This window comes from Neopsephotus bourkii, unplaced genomic scaffold, assembly GCF_033783945.1.
Source record: "Neopsephotus bourkii isolate Nb327-2 ecotype Australia unplaced genomic scaffold, CSIRO-AGI_Nbou_v1 NB_2, whole genome shotgun sequence".
In the NCBI taxonomy this organism is placed as follows: domain Eukaryota; kingdom Metazoa; phylum Chordata; class Aves; order Psittaciformes; family Psittacidae; genus Neopsephotus; species Neopsephotus bourkii.
The window spans coordinates 51454-72667 of NW_026900519.1; the positions used below are offsets into that span (position 1 = coordinate 51454).

Sequence of the window (21214 nt, forward strand, 5' to 3'; positions counted from 1 at the left end):
TGACACAGTCTGTGCTGTTTGTCAGGGTGCAGCACAATAAACAGGCAGGAGGGGCTGTCCCCTGCTGAGGATGTGAGATGGAGTGAGCAGGATTCCTCCTGGATGAGCTGGGAGGTTGCCCAGGAGCTCCAGTGTGAGGCAATAAGGGGTTTTCCTGGTGACCTGCAGGCTTCACAGGGTGACAATGAACCCAAACCTATAGGGCAAGGATCTGAACCGTTTGCTCTCCTCTGCAGATCACCTTGAGTGATGCCCAAGAAGTTCCAAGGGGAAAACACCAAGTCGGCTGCTGCCCGCGTGAGGAAGGCTGAGGCAAAGGCAGCAGCCGATGCCAAACGGCAGCAGGAGCTGGAAGATGCCTACTGGAAGGATGAAGACAAACACGTGATGAGGAAGGAACAGAGGAAGGTGAATGGCTGGGCAGGGAGAAAGGGAGCTCCAGGCTTGCTTAGGAGGGGTTGCTTCTCCTCTGCTGTCCCTGCATATTGTCCTCAGCTTAGTTTTGGGTAGAAGAGCTGGCACTAGTGGCTCCTCTGGGAGCTAAAACAAGCCAAGTGTGGGAGTAAGTGTAAGCTCTGCTGTGTAATTCCAAAATGTGGTGGATCTTAATGCTTCCCAAGGGAGGCAGGAAAAGCTTTATTGTTGGAATGACTTAAAACTGAACTCAGGAAAAGATCAGGAACTTTGCCTGGGGGCTTGATTCTTGACCAAGCAGTTCTTGAGCTTGGTTTTCTTTTCCTTTCTTAACTGGTCTTTGACTCTTCTAGAAGGAAGAAGAAATCAGCAGAGTTAAAGGTTCCAAAGCTTTTTGTTTTCCTTCCTCACTTTGTGTTACATCAGGACACATTTCACTTGAAGGGTTCTCTCCAGTTTGCTCTTACCAGCTTGCTTCCCCTGTTAGCCTCCATGTTCAGTAACAGAACACTTCCATGTTCTTTCCTGGCTTCTTTAGGGTTTAATGTTGTCCTGCATCAGTGTTAGATAAACCCACCTTCTGGTTGGGTGGAAACAACTGTTGTGATGACTTTGCTGCCTCTTGCGAAGTGATTCCTTTCCCCTTACGGAGACAGGGCTTCTACTGACCACATAAATGGGGTTTGGGGGGTTACTGGGTTTGTGCTGCTCTGAACTGCGCCAGTGTTGGTACAGACGGGCTGGGCAGCAGGAGGCCAGTGTGATCCCATGAGTTCACCCCTAACGTGTGTCTTGGCATTCAGAGTCCTGTGTGCTGGGCCCCATCCCGATCCTGGAACACTGCCTAATTACTTCCTGGAACAAGGACTTCTTACTGCTCTCCTTAAGACCTGGCCAACAGTGACTGGGCTTCCAAAGCAGCCTCCTGCAGGGCAGGAGTGTGCAGGCTGGAGAGGGGCCTGTGTCAGGACCTGGAATTGCTAACTGGGAAACCAGGCTCCATCCCAGAGCCCCAGACTGGGCTTTAGAGAAGCCGGTGGGGCAGTTTGCACTCAGGACATCATCCACCCTTCTCCATGCATCAGCACAGCCATGGTCTTTTATGTCTGAATTTCACCTGAGCATTCGTTTAGCGTGTTGGCTTCCCACAAATCCCTCACAGCAGTGGTATTCTCTGCTTGGATACAGGAAGTTCTCCTGCCAGAAAGGCTCTGTGTCTATGGCACCTACACAGGAGCTCTTCCTGCCTAAGCTGGGCCTTTGTGTGGCTGAGCAAGTAGCCAACGTACGAATGATATGTGTCTTCCTCAGCTGCTTCTCCAGTGCCATCCAAGTGGAGCATCTCCTTGGAGAATGGAAGAAGCCACCTGTGCCTCATTGCAGGGATGGGATGTGGATTGTAAATGACTTTCCATCCCCATCCTGGAGAGGGTAGAAACCAAACTGTTCACAGAAGTCAGGCTTCCGTGGAGGAGTAACTGCTGTGCAGGTGGTGCTGGCTTGGGAATAGTGCTGCTGGCCGTGTGCTGCAGCAGGGGCTCAGCTACCGCCCCCGGGGAAGGGATGGTGCTGTGTGGAGGAGGATGCTCCCAGCAGCTCTTCCCACCTCTTCCAGCGCTTCCCCCGCTCTCCAGGCGATGGCGGTAACGCTGCGCCCCCAGGATTCCTGCACTGCCAAAGGGCAGCAGGGGCTGGAAGCCTTTGGAATGTGCTGAGGCCAAACTCTGCATTTGGGGTCTCTTTAAATGCCACCACCCCCTTGCTCTGAGAGCAGCCTCCGGAGCTGAGCCCTGCTACCAGGGGACGATGCTCATTTGCTGACTCTGTGATGCATAAAGGAACATCTGAGCTCTGCAATGTGTGATTCCTCCTCTGGCACCTTCCCTGCAGAGCTCCAGCTGGAAAGCACAGGATCTGCATCTTCCTTGCTGGAATTTTAACCTGGGTAACTGCTTTCCTTTCAACACTTGGGTGTTTTCATCTTTCCTGGCCCTTCCCGCTCCCCCTGTGAAGGGTCAGATCCTCCAGCTCAGCACCATGCTCCTCAGCAGCCTGATCCCAGCAGGGTTTTCTCTGTGCAGAGAGACACCTAAAGTGTGTCTGGTGGTGGAACAGCCGCAGGTTCGTGGGTGTGTGTCCTGGGGAAGCTCCTTGGAAGGGTGACAAATCATTACATCTGCTGGAGCAGTCAGACCTTCTCTCGGTGACCTTGGGGACACATGGGAAGATCTCACTAGCTGGGCTGCAGCCAGATTTCCAATCTCCTTCCCAAACTCAGTGAGAATGGTGAAAAGAGAATGTGTGGGTGATACAGGAGCAAGAAGACCTTGTGTGTGCAGGATCTGGGGAAAGATTCCAGTTAAGTGTAGGGTAAGTAGTGCTGGAAGGGTGCAGATGGTGCAGGAGGGAGCAGTACCCCCTTGGCACGTGGTTTCTGTCCCCCTCATTCCCTGTAGCTGTGCTCAGAGGCTGTGGGGCTGCAGCTCTCAGTGGTGGCGCAGGCGGGTGAGTGGTGACTTTCTCTTCCCTCTCCTCTGATTCAGCGTGGAATTACTGAGCTGTGAGCAGCAGCTCTTGTTCACATCCAATGCAAAACAGGGCAAGTGACTGTTCTCCCCGCTTTGGAGGACCTCTGTGTGGTACCAGGTACCCAGTACTGAACTCTGATGGGAGGAGTGTGTTTGATCTCATCTCAAAGCTCTGGAGTGCCTCAGAGAGCCTGGTGAGCACTTGGCCATGCTCCAGGTTGGTTATACCCCACTCACTTTGCAACTGAATCATCTCTGTGCATTGCTTTTCCCTTCTGCCCTATAAGGAGCAGAGTGCTTTCCAGCCTTCCTCAGGCTGTTGCACTGATGAGCAGTGCTCCTGCTTCAGTTGACGACTTGCTTTCAAAGCCATGCGTGTGGGACCTTGGTTTCTTTCTGCCTCACTAAAGCTCTTCTGAGTTGCCCTGTCAGTTCTCTGCAAGACTGGAAACTCCTGTTTCAACACATAAATCCTGGGGAACAAGAACAGAAGTGTCCAGCTAAAGGAATCACCCCCTTTGCTGCTGTAAGTGCAGCAATATTGAGGCAGAAGATCATTCATATCCTTTCCAGTTTTCTTACAGGTATGTTCCACTTGGACAAATCCAAACCTCTCTTTCATCAGGACTTTGAAGGTGATGCATAAAGCATTAGTTTGGATTGGCCCAACCTGAGAACTCTCTACAAAGCTGACAGCTTCAGGCCCCTGGGGCTTTGGGCTTAGGGAGCAGGAGGCTCAGAGCTGCTGCTTTGAAGCCCTGCAGATGGTGCAGAGCAGACGTGGATGTGAGAGGCCACAGGGGAAACCTGAGTGTGTAGATTTTACAGGTCTTGTGACACCTGAGGATTGGTGCCAGCTTACTTCCTGCCTGCAAATAGCAGCTAGGGTGTAAATGCCAGAGAGCAGAGAGTAGCTCACCCTGGAGGAGAGGAGTCACCAGAGGTCCCCCGCAGCCAATAGGGCAGGAGGAAGCCTCCGTGCCCTACGTGTGCCTGTTTCCCCTTGGCCAAGTGGCTCTCTCCTCTTTGGAAATGGCAGCAGAGCATTACCCTGGAATCTCTGCTCTGTCAGATGTGTCTCAGCAGGAGCTGTGTGATGCTGAGCTGGCTGCAGTGGAGGACAGGTCCCTTTGTGTAATAAATGGGTAAAAGAATCTTTTCTAGCTATAAATAACAGTTCTGAACTGGCTTGCTCCCTTCCCTTAGGTCCTTAGTACTCGTGTATCCTCTCCTTATGTGGCTCCTGAATTATTCAAGGCCACAACCACACCTGCAGCCTTGCTGTGCTCACCCTGCCAGCAGCTTCTCTGGGTTACATTGTTCATCACCCCTGAGCTTTAGAGCTGGGACGTTTGCACCAGTCCGTGTTCCAGGCATGATACCAGTACCTGGAGTACACAGTGCTGCTTCTCTTGCAGGTGCTTTACATCTAATTAAACGGCTTATTCCATCTGACTGCTGGACCTTCAGTGACTTCTGGGTGCCTCCTTCTGCTTTGGCACATTAAACTTTCCAGTTTGAGGGGCTTTTCTGCGTTCTTCCTAAAAAGAGGCCACCAGAGGCTGGTGGCCAACCTGGACACCCTGTCAGGAGCTGGAGCTGGAGCTGTGCTGAGGGAGGTGGTAAAGCACCCTGGTGGCTCTTGCTCAGGCATATCCCTGTGTATCCATTTTAAAGGCAGCCTTCCCCTTCTTTGTATGACACCCTGCCTGTTCCAGGCCAAAATCCCTCCTGATCTGGAAGCCTGAGGACACTTGTTTACTCAGCCTTTGCTAGAAGAGAGAAAGGCCCCACAGGAGAGCATTGGGCAGGGAAAGCTGGAGCTGGTGGCTTGAAGTGAGTTTGCACTTGGAAATAACACCCCAGTGCTGTGGGTCAAGGCACTGAGCACTAAATGACCAAGACTTTGAATACAGCCACTTGCAATAACGGCTCCATCCCTCCAAAGTCTGGTTTCCCATCCTGGCCCCAGCTACTCCCAGTGTTGCTGGGTGAGCTTTTCTTTCCCTTCCCTTGAAAGGTCTGGTCCTTGATGCAAACAGCAGCAGCCTGAGGGGGTGATTTAATACAGCAATTGTAGGCTTTGATTCTGTTTTTTATGAGGTTTGCTTTAAACTCTTGAGCTGTGGAGCAGCTTGGGGGGTTCTTTTGTTTCATAGCATCTCAAAGCCCAGCCTTGCTCATGTGTCTCAAGTGGGCCCTACCCCAGCATGCATAATTCTGCTCCTTGGACATTGATGGTAACGGGTTGTGTTACTGCTGGGCTGGGTTTGCTGCCTTTGAGTAAACCTATTCCATTAATGCTCCATGAGTTCCTTGAGCCATCCCAGTGAATAATGGATGAGAGCCAGAATTAAGTGTCCGTGTAACTAACTGAGGTAGGAAATGCTCTGAAGCCAGTGACACTGCATTTGTTTTCCTTTCTGCAGGGGAGAGAAGGAAGAAAACTCAAAGCCAAGGTGCTGAAAGCCCTTAAGGGTTTATTGCATGGTCTTGCCAGCCTCTTCCCTGGGCCTTGGAGGGCAAAGTGGCTCTTAACCTCCTTGTGGAGCACTTGAAGCTGCACTGCTTGTAGGATTTGGTCTCCCTGCTTGCCCTGAGCCAGACCTGAGGATTAATTCAGCCTCTTGACTGGCTTTTCTCAAACAACTGCTGAACTTTCAACCTCTGACCACTTCTTGAAGTGGAGAACTTAATGTGATTGTCATCAGAGTTGCATTTCACAGCCCTGCCATCCCAAGGAGCCCGTGTGTGAGTGCACATAGGGCAGAGAATGATTACGCAAAGGGTCCGGCTATCACTGTCTCACTGGGGGGAACCAGCCAACATCCCCTGTGGCAGGAGGTCAGTGCTGCATTAGCTACAGAAGTGAGGTGCCTGTTCCTGCTCTAGCAGGGTACCCTTCTCCTGTAAGGGCTAGTTGGATCCCTCCACCCTATGGAGCTGTAAGGGTGGAAGTGAGCTGATCCTTTCTCCCTTCAGGAAGAGCGGGAGAAGCGGCGCCTGGAGCAGCTGGAGCGCAAGAAGGAGCTGCAGCGTCTGCTGGAGGAGGAAGACTCAAAGCTGAAGGGGAAGTCACCCAAGCAGGTCACTCCAGGCAAAGTCACCAGGGCCCAGATCGAGGAGACAATCAGGAAAGACCAGCAGCAGAAGGAGAACGCAGAGACAGGTTTGGTGTTACCACAGAAAGGCCCTGACGGCCACGGGGGACTGGGAGTGGGAAGGGGGCTCTTCCTTCTGCACGTGCCCTTGCTGATGGGCAAGGTGTTTGGAAAGCAAGAGCTGCCTGTAGCTGTTGTGTGCTGCATGCTTTGCTGTGTCTAACGATCAGATGGGGGGGAAGAAGAAACCTCCTGTCACCTTGAGGTGGAGGAACAGAGCTGTAGAGGACTGAGACTGAGCTCTGCCTGGGTTTCCTCAGGGTGCTTTGGAAAACCTTAGGAGGGTGTTGCACAGGCTGGATTTGACATTCACAGCTCTCATTTCATCCCCCCCCGTGCAGTGGAGAAGGAGAAGACTCACTTGGAGGTCCCCTTGGAAGAGAACGTCAACAGAAGGGTACTGGAGGAAGGATCAGTGGAGGCCAGAACGATTGAAGATGCCATTGCTGTCCTCAGGTACGTGGCTCTATTGCAGCAGTTCTCTCCTTTGAAGGTGTTGCTTCCCTTCAGAGAAATTCTTGCAGATCCTCCCCCAGAACTGGCTCTTTATGCTCTGATTGTCAGTTCCTATCTCAACAGCAAGAACAGGACCTGTCCCTTGGCCTGTTGTTCTTTGGAGAGCATTTGAAGTGGTGGGAGGAGTATCACAGGGCTTCCTGCTTTATCACCCGAGTTACTCTGTAGGCACTTGGTTGTGCTGACAGGGGTTTAGTGATGCTGCTGGAGGTGGCTCTGACATGTGGCTCCCTGTGAATTCCCTCCTGGCAGCGTTGCCAATGACCTGGATCGGCACCCGGAGCGCCGGATGAAAGCCGCCTTCACGGCCTTTGAGGAGCTCAACCTGCCACGCCTGAAGCAGGAGAACCCCAACATGCGCCTGTCCCAGCTCAAGCAGCTCCTCAAGAAGGAGTGGATGAAGTCTCCAGAGAACCCCATGAACCAGCGGCACAAGGCTTACAACAGCCAGAAGTAGAACTAGAGCTGAGCAATCACACACACCACCCCCCATGGAGAGTGGGCTGGAGCCCTCAGGGCTCTGCTCCCAGGAGAACAGGAGACATGAGGAACCCCCTCTCCTTTTGTTTCCTTTTCCCTACCCCAGTTTCTGTCTGTTCTTGGATTTAAGATAGGCACAAGGCCACAGCTCAGGACCCTGCATGGTCCTGTCCCCCTGGGCGTGCTGGTGCAGCATGACCAGGACACACCACTGCCAGCCTCCTGTCCCCTAAGCCACTTGTTACAACAAAACCAAGCTACTGACTCGCTTCCAGCCCTTCAGTGCTCCCAGGGTGCAGCCTCAGCGCTGCTTCCTGCCAAGGTGGGGACCCCCCAGCAACCTTTTCCAGGCTGGACTTCACCCAAACTGCATCACCCCAACTCTGCGTCCTCATCCTCTGCAGGGTGAGTATTTCTTGCAAGCACCATGAGGAAGGCACCTGCCCGCTGTTGCTTGTGTCATCTTGGGTGCTGGGATGTCCCCACATTGATTCCAGACTGGGATTGCTGTTGGCATTGCTTGCTGCCAGCCACCTCTGGGTCTCAGCTGGAGTTAGATGGGGAGGAGGAACCACAACGGGAGCAGAAGCTCCATCAGCAAAGAGTTACAGGGGAAGAGGGAAAACAACCTTACACCTTCGAGGAGGAAGAGGAGAAATCCCCCAGCACAGCGCAATCCCTGCAGGACACTGGTGTCACACTTCTCTCTTGTCACCTCCCTGGGGGCCTTTCCCAGAGCCTCACACGTTGCTGGGGGGACAGGAGCTCCTGGAGGGGCTGTGACCCTGCACAACGAATGAGCTGCCTGTCTCCAGCAGGGAAGCTGCTGCTTCTCCTATCACTGCTTCCCCTGACTGCTCCCAGGCTCGGGCAGGAGCCTGTGGAAGGATATTGGGAATGTTGGCTCAGCCACTGCTGCACCAAGGGCATGAACCTGCCTGTGCCAGTGCTCCAGGAGAAGAAACAGGTGAGCTCCTCTCCATGACCAAGCACTGGGATTTCCTCTCTTCCCTTCTCACATCTCTTCTGGTCTCCTTTGGGAACGAAACTCCTTCCTGGGACCTAAAACCCGTGCCTGTTGCTGTTGGTGCTTTACCTGTGTAGATCAGCAGGGAATGCCAACGCCAGGGCTGGCTCAGCATCCCGCTGGCACTCCTTCCCATGGTGTGGCACCACCAGGGCTCATCCCGGGCACTGAGTGGCCCCTATTCCTGCACGGGGTTGCTCCTGAGAGATGCTGGAGCCCTGGAGGCAGCAGCAGCAGCATTTGCACTTGGGTGGGTCGAGGAGCAGCAGCAGTGGCTGTTTTGGGGCTCTCTTGCACCCTGCTGAGGGGGCAGCTGGGCCAGGGTGTATGTTCCCCCCCAGGTAAATGCAGGAAGGAAGGTGCCCAGTGCCCCTTCCCCCCCCACCCCCATTCTGTGAGGAGTTTGTTGTGTTTGAACCCCATTAAAAACAATAAATCCCAACCCTCTGCACTTGTTGAGGAAAAGGGGGGGGGGGGGGGGCCTTCCCTTAAATGGTAGCTGAAAATCCTCCTGGAGTTAATTCCTGCCTGGATTAGGGATTTGGGGGGGGGGACCCCCTTTGTGCCCCCCCCCCAGCAGAGGGGGTGTGTGTCTTACTCAACTGTAGTAGTGAAGGTGAACCCCCCCCAGCCCCTCGGTGGTGAACCAAGGATGCACAAGTGTTTCCCCTGACCTGCCCCCCAGGCTGCAGTGTTCCCCCTCACCGAGGGGGGGGTCCGGGGATCCCCCCCTCCCTGCCCTCACCCGTTACCCCCGTGGCGCAGGGGCCTCCAGCTCCTGCGCAGCTCTGGCTTTGTGCAGCAGAGCCCACCCTCCTTCCCCTCCTCCTCCCTGGCACTGCGGCAGCGCGGTGCTGCTCCCCCGGGGGGGCTGCGGCACAGAGGGGGCCCCCCCATAGCCTTGGGGTGTTGGAGGCTGAGCCCCCATAGCAGCACCTGGGGAGGGCAACCCCCACTCTGTGACATAGGGGATCCCCCTCATGATATAGGGGATCACCCCATGATGCAGTGATCTCCCCCTGCTTTGCTGGGTGGTGGGGGAATTAATGGAGGGCTGCCCCTCCCCAGTTCAGGGAAGGGATCCCCCATGCTAGGGAACGGGAGCTGCTCCAGTGCAGGGTGGGGGTTTCCTAGGTGCAAAGAAGGGATGAATGCGGGGAATCCATTGATGGGGGAGATCGGGACACACCCCCCCCCCATTGTAAAGAGGGAATGTGGTGGGGGATCCCCGGTGCAGGAAGGGGTTAATGAGGGACCCCCTGCACACACACACACTGCAGGGGCACCCCCTTCGCAAAGGAGTTCCTGGGGGGGGGGGGTTTCCCCGCCCCTCCGGGGATTCCCCTCCCCCCCGGTCCTTCTGCTGCCATGGCAACGGGCTGAGGGGGCGGGGAATCCGGGATGGGGGGAGGCGGTCACGAGGCGCTGGGATCCCCGCAGCGCCGTGCAGGGAACACCCCCACCCCCACCGGGCATCCCCCTCCCCCGCAGCCCCTCCCCGCACACAATCGCTCTCTGCACCATGGCCCCCCCCCCCCCCGCACTGCAGCAGCCGGCACGAGGCTGCGTGTGCAACCCCTGCACACGCACACGGAGCTGCACGTGCACGCGCGTGTGTTTCCCCCTGCACAAAGCACCCCTCGTGCGCACCCCCTTTATTCACACCCCCTTGTACCCCCCCCCCCCCGGGGCTTTGTTCACAACTCAGCAGCCTCACCCGTCCCTCCCTGTGCAGGGCCGCTGGGAACGCTCACCACGCTCACCGCCCTCCCCGCTGCACCGTGCGGTTGATGCACATGGAGCCGGGGCCCTGCTGGAAGGGGGACCCCAGTTCCCCACCGTGGTGCCGCGGGATGGGGGCGCTGGGCCCTGCTCACAACGGGCTGCTTCGGGTGCAGCCGGGGGCACCGCGGGTGGATGGTGCTGGTGGTGGCGGTGCCGTGGGTGCTTGCAGCGGGGGAGCCCGGGCGGGTTATATTTAGCTGCAGACAATAGCGGGGCTGCCGGCGTGCGCGGCTGCGCGGGGTGAGCCGAGCCGAGCCGAGCCGAGCCGAGCCACAGCAGCACCGGCGCCGCCGCCGCACCCGCCCCGGCACTTCCCGCGCTGGGGAAACCGAGGCACGGAGCAGCCGCGTGGGGCCAGGCGGGACCCGAGGCGCCCCCGGCCCCCGGCTCATCCCGCGCCGCCGGCGGAACCTCCCGGCGCACCGGGCTCTCCACCGACGCCAGGCCATGGTCACCGGCGGCAGCGCCCGGGGGCAGCAGAGGCCGGGGTCTGTCTGCAGGTGGGTGCTTTGGGATGGGGGGGCCGGCGTTAATGGTGGGTTGGGGGAACCCGCCCCCCATAGCTCCTGGGATCCCCCCAGCTCCTGAGGTTCCTCCTGATTCCTAGCATACCCCCAGGCTCCGGGGGATCCTCCCAGCTTCTGGAAAACCCCCCATAGCCCCTGGAGAGCTGCTGGTGCTGGCGACACCCCTAACTCTTGGGGATTCCCCCCCTCGAGGATCCCCCTGATTCCTAGGATCTCCTCTCCCTCCTGGGGATCCCCCTGATTCCTGGGGATTCCCTGGATCATGGGGATCCCCTCAGCTCGTGTGGAACCCTCCCCCCAGTGCAGTGGGGATGCTGAGGGGCAGAGGAGGATGCACTGTGGCTCCTTGAGGAAGGGACCCCTAGGGCATCCCGAGGCTCTGGGGGTGCGGGACCAGAGGGGACCTACTCAGCCCCTCAGAGCTGCGCCCGGGGAGCCGGGGGGGGTTGGGGCAGCCCGCGGCGGCCACAATGGGGACACGATGGGAGTGACCGTACCCGGCTAAAAATACCGTGCTCCCCCCGTCCTCCGCCGGCGCCGCGGCCCCAAGGTCAGTGCCCGCTGTGCGGGGGGGGGCCCGGGGGGGGGGGCGGGGAAGCACCCCCGGTTCTCCCCCACCACCACCCCCCCCGCGCCGCGGCTTCCACACGCGCCGAAGCTCGGCTGCCATCGCCACCACGCTCCGGCGGCCGCGGCCCCACCGTGTACCCGCAGCCCTCACCCGGTCCCCCGGCTCGTCCCGGCGCCCCCCAGAGCACGGGGCCGCGGCAAGTGAGCAGGGAAGGGGGGGGTGGTGAGGGCAGCGGTGGGGAACCCCAAGGATGGCAACGGTGGGAACCTTGTGGGCAGCACTGGTGGGGACCTCGGTGATGGCTTCCTCCGGGTGTGGGTCCCCAAAGCGGGGCCAGGCTTTGCTTTGGGCAATCCCCTGCTGCTGGAGTCAAGGGATTTTGGGGTCTTTGTCCTTGGGGACAGTGTGGCCACAGGAATTGAAGCCATGAGGCTGTGAAGGGGAGCACGGCCAAACTGGTTGAGAGAACTGGGGGCTCTTGGTTCTCACTGGTGACAGGGTTTGGCTGCCGGCACCGCACCGGTGAGCTATGGCCCTAGGGACAGGCCTGGGGGAGCCAGCACCCAGCTCAGCACCCACCACAACCACAGAGCCCCCTGTTCCTCGCTCTCTCCGGTGTGCCACTGGCACGCAGTGTGGCACCGGTGCTGGCGGGACCTGAGGCCATGGCGGGGCCGAGCCCGGGGCTGGTACTGGGGGCTGCCGGCAGGGTCTGGCAGCACCGGGCGCTCATGGCCTCGACGTGCCACGGTGCAGCCGTCAGGCGGTTGGGTGCGCTGGGCCCTCCTGCCCTTCCCCGTGACCTTGGGGTCCCTGCGCAGGGTTGGAGACTGCGGGGACCCCGCCTCAGTGTCGGGGACCCCCTGCCCCGCAGCGCGGTCGTGGGGCTCTCCACAGGGGCCTGCGAGGTTTAGGGGAGCCCCCCCTACCCCATAGCGGTGCGGGGACTCCCGTGTCCCCCAATTGGCTGCCCGCGGGGGGGGTCCTGGGTGACCCAGCGGGGGCAGTCAGGCGAAGCGGCTTTGTCCTTGGCTGGAGCCGAGCGGCGGTGGGGGGCGGCGGCAGGAGAGCCCGGAGCGGAGGCTTTGTCTGGGGACGCTGGCGCGGTGGCAGCCGAAAGGGGGAAGTGGGGATCCTGGACTCCCCCCGCTCCGCACCCCGCAGGCACCCGCACAGGTAGGGTGTCCCCACGGCGCTTCCCCATCCTGCGGTGGGAGGGCTGGGGACGGGGTTCCCCTTGTGCTAAGAGGGGACTGGGGAGGCCCTGGGGACACAGGTGCTACGGTGCCGTCCCTCCATGGCCCAATCCAGCCCCACGGCGTCCCGGTAGGGCTCCAGGGAGGTTTTATAGCAGGGAGACCCCAGGAAAAGCCGGGGATTCCCCTGCGTGGGGATGGGAGCTTTGGGTGTCCCCACGTGTCCCTATGTGCCATCCTATGCGGCTCCCCTTGTGCCATGGAACCCACAGACCAATGCCTCCCACAACCCCGTGAGTGGGAATGGGCCAGATCATGTGTTGGCATCCCTGGTACAGGGCTCTGCCCCTTCGCACCCACCCTGATGCACCAGGGTGGACATGGAGGGATGGGGGTGCCCTGGCTGCTGGTGGACAGGGGGTCCCACGGTGGCAAGGGCTTGGCTGTGCTATCCTAAGCTTAGGGGCCTTATGGCGGTGCTTCTGCCAGCCCAAAGGGGCTCAGATGGTCCCAAAACCATGGTCAGCCTCATTGCCCTCATTGCAGCAGTGGTGCTCACCCCTCATCCAGCCCCATGCCAGCGGGTTTGCGGGGGCCGGGGGCTCCTGCTGGCACCGGCAGATGCTCTGCAGCCTGGGACATATGGCCAGGGCTTGGTGGCAGCGGGAACTGGGGCCACTGCGGGAGGTTTGGGAGGACGAAGGGAGGGCTGCGAGGGGTCTGGTGCACTTTGTGCACCCACAAAGTCCGTGCTGGCAGTGGGGAGCCCTGAGGCTGTGCCGTGAGCCCCTGTGCCATAGTGCGGGGGAGTCCCTGGTTCCCCCCAGCATGGCAGCTGTTCCATGGCCATGGCACCCGCTGCTCCCCCAAATTCCTGCCCCTCCCTGCCCGGGCCCGCAATTCCCAAGCAGGAATTAGCAAGCGGGTGATAAATAAATCCCCAGCGGGAGCCTTTCGCTGCCCACCTCTATTTTTAGCTGCACCCTCCTCCTCTGCAGTTGCTCCGAGGCACTGTCACTGTTTGCGGGGCACGGGGGGGGTGTCCCACTGACACCGCACAGCCACCCCCAGGGCTGTGGGGGCTGCTGCAGCCTAGTTATAATGGGTTTAAACCCTGTCCCCCCCATCCGTGTCGCTGCTCAGTGCTAGGTGAGGTGCTGCTGCCCCAGACAGGGTCCCCCTTAGGACCCCTTTTCTCACCGTTGCAATCCCTCCCAGAGCCAGCTCTTCTCTAAAGACAGTGACATCTGAGGGCAGGATCCCCCCCAGGTCCCCAAGGATCCCCCCCACATCCCGCTGGGAAGGTGAGACCATGTCCCGGTGCTGCCGTGGGTGACGGGAGCCCCCCTGCGACACTGGGGCTGCCGCATCACTGGGAGCTGCTGAGTGCAGCCACACTCAGGGCTGTGGCTCAAGGACGTTCAATGGCTGAGGCCGGGGGTACCCACCGTGGTCCCGTCCCTGCAATGGGGGGGGCTGACACTGGGTGCTCGTGTGCTGTGCATCCTGCCCAAGCATTCCTGGGGATGTGCCACCAGCAAGGGGCTGGTACCCCTCTGGCCTTCACAGTTTGAATGAACCCTCAGGGTGCTGAATCCTGCTGGAAACATCCCTATGGATGTCCTGACAGGGGGAGGATTTAATAGGGCGCATTTGGATTGCCATTAGCAGGAGCTATTAGTGACATGACCACAGAGTGATGGTTAAGGAGATATTTACTGTCACCCACTGGGGGTGGCTTCACCCGCCCCGTTCCTGGTGCCAAGAAGTTTTACAGGCCTTGGGGTGAGTGCTGGGCCCTGGCACAGCTCCAGCACCGCTGTTTTGAAGGGGCCTGGGGCCAGAGCCCTGGAACACCGGACCCCCCCCCAGGTAGGGTTTTATTCCCCACCCGAACAGTTAAAGGAAATCGGAGCCCATTTTCCTGCGATAAATTTGGCAGAATGGAGAGAAAATGATCCGGCTCTGGAGGGGAGCCAGCAACGCCGGATGCGCACCGGGAGCAGCCGGGTACCGGAGCCCAGCCCGAGGGGCAGCAAAACACCTTCCCTATCTACAGTGTGCCCATTGGGAACAGGGAAGGGGTCCCTATGGATGGGGGATGCTGGTGGCAGCACCACCTTCCCAGTGTCCCTGTACCAGGAGGGATGAGGACAAGGTGGGGGGATGCAGCGATGCCAGGTTAAGGATGTTACCGGGATGGGCTGCAGCAGGAGACCAGAGATCCAGGAGCTGCAGCCCCACGAGGGGAGAGGCCAGAACCTGCCCTGGCTCCCCATGCAGGGATCAGCCCCGGCCGGTGCTGCCAGTGCTGTCAGTGCCACCACGGGCCCTGCAGCGGGGTGTTGAGGCCCGTTGTGCGACGGTTCCGTCAGTGCGGTGCAGCCCAGTGTGCAGTGGGGTGTTCGTGCAGCGCAGCCCGGTGTGCAGTGGGGCTGTTGATGTGATGGGGCCTTTCATGCGCTGCAGCCCATTGTGCAATGGGCTGTTCGTGCGACACAGCCCCTAGTGCAACGGGGCCTGTTGTGCAGTGCAGCCTGTTGTGCAGTGGGGCTGCTTGTGCAGCACAACCACACTCGTGCACGGGGGCTGGCAGTGCTGGGCTCGGTGCTGGCTACAACGGTGCGGTTTCCACTGCGGGGTCTGTGCTCGCTGCTGTGGGACCCCCCAGTGCTGGTGGGGCTGCGCTGGCTCTGTGGAGCCTTGGGGTACACAGCGGGGACATGAGACACAGTGACCCCCTGGGGGGTGTTTGGGGACCCCCTAACTCCACATCTTCTCTGTGGCCAGGTGTGGAGGGCAGTCCATGGCACCAGGACCCCCGGACCCCCCCTGTGCCAGGCCCCGACCCTGCACCCCTTGATGCCTCAAGGCCCCACCCGGCTGGACCCGGGGAGCCCGAACAGGTACGGGGTGGGTGCAGGGAGCGGCTGCGGGGCGTTGGGGGTGGTGGAGGAGGGGGTGAATGGAGGGGGAATGAGGGGGTGAAGTGGGGATGCTGGGGGTGGCATGGGGAGGATGGAGGGGGTGAATGGGGGGAGGATAAGGGGTTTCGGATGCAGGGGGGTGTGATGGGGGGGTGCTGCGGGTGTCACGGGGGGGTGGGGGACGCGGGTCTGTGCGGGGTCTGGGGGCGCGGGGAGCGCATGGAGGGGGGCGGGGAGCTCGGGGGGCGGGACGGGGGCGGGGCACGTCTTGCGTCACGGGGAGGTGTGGATGGTCTCCGCCAATGAGCTGCCTCCTCGCCGCCTCCGCCCCGCCCTCTCGAGCGCTCTGGTCCCGCCGCCGCGCGCCCCCGGGACCGAGCCGGGCTGCGGCGGCGGCGGCAGCGGAGGGGCCCGGCCCGGCCCGGCCCGGCGGCAGGTACCGAGCGGGGGCCGGGGCCTGGGGGCCGGGGGCCGAGCCCTGGCAGCAGCCCCGGCGGGCGGGGGCGCGGCGGGAGAGCGCAGCTCGGTCCCGGTGGGGCCGCGGGCAGGGTCCAGCACCGGGGACACCCCGCGGCAGGACCCGTCCTGCGCTCACTGCCCTCTGAGGGCGGGGGGGGCGGAGGGAGGCGGCTGCGACCCCCGGGCGGGGGACGCGTCCCCACGGGCAGGGCCCGTCCGTCGAGGCCGGCGCATGGGCAGCACGTGCCCCGGGGTGAGGGTACCGGGACCCAACACCGTTGCCGTGTCCCGCAGGTCGCCCCGGCGCCGCTGAGCCATGCGGGATCGCTCGGTGCCCCCCCTGCCAGAGCCATGAGCAGCTGCCGGTACAATGGGGGGCTGGCACGGCCCCGGGGCCCCCTGAGCACATCCACACGCACCCTGCACCCTCTGGAGACAGAGACCCAACCGCTGCGACCGCGCCGTTCCCCTGGCCTCGAGGTGGTGGTGTCCAGGCCGGAGCAGCCTGGGGGTCTGGATCCTGAAGTGACAGCAGCCCCAGGGGAGGATGCAGCCGAGGACCGGGGCCGGGGACCCCGGAGGAACCAGAATATCGGGTACAAGCTGGGGCACCGGCGAGCCCTCTTCGAGAAGAGGAAGCGCCTCAGCGATTACGCCCTCATCTTTGGGATGTTTGGCATCGTGGTCATGGTCACAGAGACGGAGCTGTCCTGGGGGGTCTACACCAAGGTAGGAGGAGTGCTGGGGGGGTGGTAGGAGCCCGGGTAGGTCCATCGAGGCTCATGGTGCCTGCTTCTTCTTAGGAGTCCTCATACTCGTTTGCACTGAAATGCCTTATCAGCCTCTCAACCATCATCCTCCTGGGGCTCATCGTCATGTACCATGCCAGAGAGATCCAGGTGAGAGGCACCCATCAGCAGGTGCTCACTGGGGCTGCACCACCCCCGGGGTCCTAGCACCCATCCCCCCTCATCCCTTCATTCCTCCCTGCAGCTCTTCATGGTGGATAACGGTGCCGATGACTGGCGCATCGCCATGACCTATGAGCGCATCTTCTTCATTGTGCTGGAGCTGATCGTCTGCGCCATCCACCCCATACCCGGGCAGTACCTCTTCACCTGGACGGCACGGTTGGCCTTCACCTACGCTGCCTCGGTGGCCGACGCCGATGTGGACATCATCCTCTCCATCCCCATGTTCCTGCGGCTGTACCTGATCGGGCGCGTCATGCTGCTGCACAGCAAGCTCTTCACCGACGCCTCCTCCCGCAGCATCGGTGCCCTCAACAAGATCAACTTCAACACCCGTTTCGTCATGAAGACCCTCATGACCATCTGCCCCGGCACTGTCCTCCTTGTCTTCAGCATCTCCTCCTGGATCATCGCTGCCTGGACAGTCCGAGTGTGCGAGAGGTGCGGGGGGTGCTCTCTGGTGGGGGGCACAGGGCTGGGATGCAGCTGAGGACACACGGTGCAGACCCCGGCTGGGCTTGGGGGAGAGAAGAATCCCCTTGGAGAAGAGGGGCAGAACTCTCCAGCAGGACCTTCATGTCTCAAGTGGTGGCCACAGTGGTTTTACCAAGCCAAAACCAAGGCAAGGAGGGGGTGGCTGGAGCCCCAGCCCTCTCCTAAGCCCCCCCCATAGCTCCCTGGGGTTCATCAGGAGGAGCTGGGGTCTCACATGGGATGTGGCCCGTGCTCCTCAGCTGCGCCTGCCAGGATGCCGGGATGCTTGTGCCGGTGCCCAGCCCGTGCTCGTCCCTTCTCAGCCGCTCCACCCCCAGGACGTGCATTAACTGCTCTTGTTTTCCCTCCCTGATACTCTGCTGCTTGCAGGGACAAACTGTGAGTCACCCCAGGGACCGAGAGCGCGTCCTGCACGGGACGTCCCCCCCAGCTTCTGCTACCGAGGGTTTAGGATCAGCTGCAGCCAGCATGGGGGGGGGCTGTGTGTCAAGGACCTGGGGGGGAGCAAAGAGGCCGCGGGCACGGAAAGGGGCCAGAGCCCTTTTCTGCTTGGAACCTCAGCAGCTGCTTTCTGTACCCCCTGTGCTGGGGGCATGAGCCGGGGGTCCCATTGCAGTGTATGGGGGGCCTGGAGCGCGGGTGCTGCTGCCCCAGCTCTCAGGGCACTCTCGGAGGGATGGGTTTGCTGCAGGAGTCACTGCGGGTCCTGGGGTGACCCCAGCAGGGGGGAGCCCCCAGCAAGGAGCACAGCTGAGCCAGAGGAGCCTCTGGATCCTTCATGTTTCGGAGCAGAGTCTCCAAAGGGCTTTTCTGTGGCTCTGGTGTTGCTCCGTGTTTCCCCTTCTTACCAAGCACAGAGGAGTCTCGGGTGTTCCTGGAGAGGATGGAGAGGAGTGGGGGGCACTGCAGCCCCCTGCCCCAGGCTGGGGTACACCATGGGATGCCATCCTTGGGCTGGTGGCCCTGTGGGGCTGGCTGAGGTTCCAAGCCCAAAGGAGGGGTGCAGCAATCCTAAATGCCTCGCTGCTCGCTTCAGCCCAACCCCCCCCCCCCCCCCCCCAGCTTGTTCCCATTTGCTCCATCCCCTGTTTTCCCCCCTGGCTCCCCACTGCTCCCTGCATGTCCCTGTCCCGTGGCTGGGAGTCCCTCAGGGAGGGTGTGGGGGGCACAGGGCACGGCCATCCACATCCATGGTTGATATCCTCAAGCACAGTGTTCCCTCCACCAGTGACACCCGCAGTGGCCTCAGGGCCACTGGGCTTGCTCGGGGTGGGGGGGGGTTGTGGGGTGCTGAGTGCTCGGCTCTGGGTCTGTGCAGCCATCCCTGACCTGCTCCGCAGGGCCAGGACGTCCCTTCCTTTGGGGGTCTGGCGCTCGCACCTCTGTCCTGCGCTTTGAGATCTCAGGGGGGCTTTAGGAGGATGGAGGTTGCTGCCAGCCAGGTCTGGAGGCTGCTGCTCCGCACCTCTCACCCCGTTAATCCTCACCCCTGGGTGGCCGTACCCAGTGTCCCCACATGCCAGGAGCATGGCTGGGAGCTTGGGGACCCTCCTGGCTGCAGCCACTGATGGGCAAAGCGAGGGGCAGGTGGTGGCGCCGGCCCCGGGCAGTGACAGCGGCTGCGTTCGGCCCTGGGCAGGTACCACGACAAGCAGGAGGTGACCAGCAACTTCTTGGGGGCCATGTGGTTGATCTCCATCACCTTCCTCTCCATCGGCTATGGGGACATGGTGCCGCACACCTACTGCGGGAAGGGCGTATGTCTGCTCACCGGCATCATGGTGAGCACCAGCAATGGGACTGGGGGGAGACGCAGTGCTGAGCCCCCTGCTCCTGCCCTCACCATGGGGCTCTGTGCCCACAGGGTGCTGGCTGCACTGCACTGGTGGTCGCTGTGGTTGCCAGGAAGCTGGAGCTCACCAAAGCAGAGAAACACGTGCACAACTTCATGATGGATACACAGCTAACAAAGCGGGTAAGACCCACTCCTCATCCTCATCACCTGTGGGACCAGCCCCTTCTTCCAGCCCTAATCCTGCTGCTCCGCTGCTTCTAGGTGAAAAATGCTGCTGCCAACGTACTCAGGGAAACGTGGCTCATCTACAAACACACCAAGCTGGTGAAGAAGATCGACCATGCCAAAGTTCGGAAACACCAGCGTAAGTTCCTCCAAGCCATCCATCAGTAAGTGCCAAACCTTTACCTGCTTCCTACCAGGAGATTTTTCCCAGTGGATCCAGGCACTTCCTTCCCTGGATCCTGGGGTTGGGAGCCAGGTTGTCCCTTGTCCCCATCCCGCCTGTGGGATGCTTTCACAAGGTTTTGGGGATGCGGATGGTGATGCTGGGGTGACCCCAGAGGTAGCCGGTGGTTGGGGATTGATGTGTCTGTGTTCAGCAGGGAGCAGGGCTGGGGGCTGTGAGCCTCTGGGTGCCTCCTGCTTTGGGGGGGGGGGGGGGATTGAGGGGTGCCCAGCTTGGGAGGACACTGTGGGGAGGCCCGCGCTGCGTCTGCTGTCGTCTCCCTGTGCTCTTCGTGGTGGTATTAAACCTGCTGTTGTGTTTTGTCTCTGTTCTGCCTTGTCCCTGCAGAGCTCAGAAGTAAGTTCACCCCCCTCTGGCTGCTCCCCCTCTGCATGGGCTCCTTGCTGCAAAATAACTGGGGGGGGGGGGGCACACAGCAGCACAGCTTGTGTGGGGTGACGATGGAAGCTGTGCTTGGGGGGGGGATGCGCGGGCTGCATGTTGGGGTGCTGCAGGGGGTGTGGGCTCCATGGGGGTGTCGCTGCCCTTAACCCTGCTCCCCTGTGTCTTTGCAGGTTGAGGAGTGTGAAGATGGAGCAGCGGAAGCTCAACGACCAGGCCAACACGTTGGTGGACCTGGCGAAGGTGGGCGATTATGATGGGGTGGCATCTGCAGGGACCCCACTGCTGGGGTCCCAGTGCTTACCTTGCCCCCCCCCCCCCACCTATTCCCCCCTTAGACCCAGAACATCATGTACGACATGGTCTCGGAGCTGCAGGAGCGCCACGAGGACCTGGAGAAGCGCTTGGGTGCCCTGGAGAGCAAACTGGAGGCGCTGGGGCTGAGCCTGCGAGCGCTGCCCGCGCTGGTGAGCCAGGCACTGGGGCAGCAGCAGCGCGAGCTCCTGGGGAGCTGGACCCCCCGGCTCTGCCCCGCCACTGCCCCCTGCACCCCAACGCGGGCCCCCCGCGCCCCCTCCACCGCCCCCCCCAGCTCCTCAGACAGCGGATGATGGGGTGCAGGACACACACACACACACACACACACAAGCGGGGCCCCTCTTTATGTCTTGGCCATCGTGTGGCTGATTTCAGTAGCTTTGTTCTGTAAAGCCCTGTATAAATTTCCTGCGTTCACTGTGCTGGCATGAGGCTGGAAACACACCCCCCCCTCCCCGGACCATCCCGTGCCCCCCCCCGGCCTGATGGGAAGTGAGCCCTGGCCTCCAGCAGGGCTTGTATGGGGGGGGCAGTGGGGAAGGATACAGGAGTTACTGTGCCAGGGGTGATGGAGCATCCCGGGGGGAGGAGGGGAGCAGCTGGGTTGCGGGGGGGGTGGTGATGGAGCTGCTCAGGGGGGGATCAGGAGCAGCCCTGGGAGGTGATGAAGCAGCCAGTGGGGGAATGGAGCATCCCTGGGGGGACAGGAGCAGCCCTGATGGGGCCGAAGCAGGTGGGGGGAGGGATAGAGCAGCCATGGGGGGCAGGAGCTGGGGGGGAGAGGGTAAGAGGAGGCAGGGGTGTGAAAACAGGAGCCCTGAGCGTTGGGGGGGTTCTGGGGGCTTCTCCTCCCGGTTTGGGGGGGTGGATGCTGGGGACAGGATGGGCGACACTGGGGGTCTTGCGTGGAGGGGGAGGCTGAGCCCATGGTCAGGGCAGGACTGAGCTTTGGGGGTGAAGGATTGGAGGGAGGGAGGGAGGCTCTGTTCCTGGCTCTGCCACAAAGTGACCTTGGCGAAGTCACATCACCTCTCTGTGCCTCAGTTTCCCCCATCTGTAAAGGGGGGGGTGGAAGGGAGGGGGGGCCACAATGGGGCGTACCATTGTATGGTGCTGGGAGATTCCTGGATGCAATACTGAGCGCAGCCCCTTGCACTGGGGCAGGCCAGGACCCCCCAGGGCTCTGAATCCCCC

General features: G+C 61.0%; 2 protein-coding genes across 5 annotated transcripts; both read left to right on the forward strand.

Annotated features, from left to right (window-relative positions):
- Positions 1-207: 207 nt before the first annotated feature.
- On the forward strand, positions 208-8568 carry CCDC124 (coiled-coil domain containing 124). Its single transcript, XM_061372309.1, has 4 exons — positions 208-408; positions 5925-6111; positions 6445-6559; positions 6872-8568. The coding sequence occupies exons 1-4, from the start codon at positions 250-252 to the stop codon at positions 7074-7076; spliced, it is 666 nt and encodes a 221-aa protein (XP_061228293.1). The 5' UTR covers positions 208-249; the 3' UTR covers positions 7077-8568.
- A 1749-nt stretch (positions 8569-10317) lies between these two features.
- KCNN1 (potassium calcium-activated channel subfamily N member 1) lies at positions 10318-20442 on the forward strand. 4 transcript variants are annotated; one of them, XM_061375602.1, is made up of 10 exons: positions 10318-10411; positions 14996-15111; positions 15886-16320; positions 16395-16490; positions 16585-17003; positions 18697-18838; positions 18922-19032; positions 19114-19241; positions 19876-19945; positions 20041-20442. In XM_061375602.1, exons 3-10 carry the CDS (start codon positions 15943-15945, stop codon positions 20311-20313), a joined length of 1617 nt encoding a protein of 538 aa, XP_061231586.1. In that variant the 5' UTR covers positions 10318-10411; positions 14996-15111; positions 15886-15942; the 3' UTR covers positions 20314-20442. The 4 variants fall into 4 exon arrangements, 3 of the variants coding, with proteins under 3 accessions (XP_061231586.1, XP_061230780.1, XP_061232381.1); XR_009729028.1 differs by lacking the exon at positions 10318-10411 and adding an exon at positions 11057-11209 and having other exon boundaries at positions 19114-19216; positions 20041-20109; XM_061374796.1 differs by lacking the exon at positions 10318-10411 and adding an exon at positions 11057-11209.
- Positions 20443-21214: the final 772 nt, after the last annotated feature.

What these genes read in the sequence shown, in the direction of transcription:
- CCDC124 (XM_061372309.1), top strand. Translation starts at nt 250, where the DNA reads ATGCCCAAGAAGTTCCAAGGGGAAAACACCAAGTCGGCTGCTGCCCGC. An exon ending in TGAGGAAGGAACAGAGGAAG is followed by an intron (nt 409 to 5,924) that starts GTGAATGGCTGG and finishes TTCTCCCTTCAG; the next exon opens with GAAGAGCGGGAGAAGCGGCG. An exon ending in GATGCCATTGCTGTCCTCAG is followed by an intron (nt 6,560 to 6,871) that starts GTACGTGGCTCT and finishes CCCTCCTGGCAG; the next exon opens with CGTTGCCAATGACCTGGATC.
- KCNN1 (XM_061375602.1), top strand. Translation starts at nt 15,943, where the DNA reads ATGAGCAGCTGCCGGTACAATGGGGGGCTGGCACGGCCCCGGGGCCCC. An exon ending in CCTGGGGGGTCTACACCAAG is followed by an intron (nt 16,321 to 16,394) that starts GTAGGAGGAGTG and finishes GCTTCTTCTTAG; the next exon opens with GAGTCCTCATACTCGTTTGC. An exon ending in ACAGTCCGAGTGTGCGAGAG is followed by an intron (nt 17,004 to 18,696) that starts GTGCGGGGGGTG and finishes GGCCCTGGGCAG; the next exon opens with GTACCACGACAAGCAGGAGG.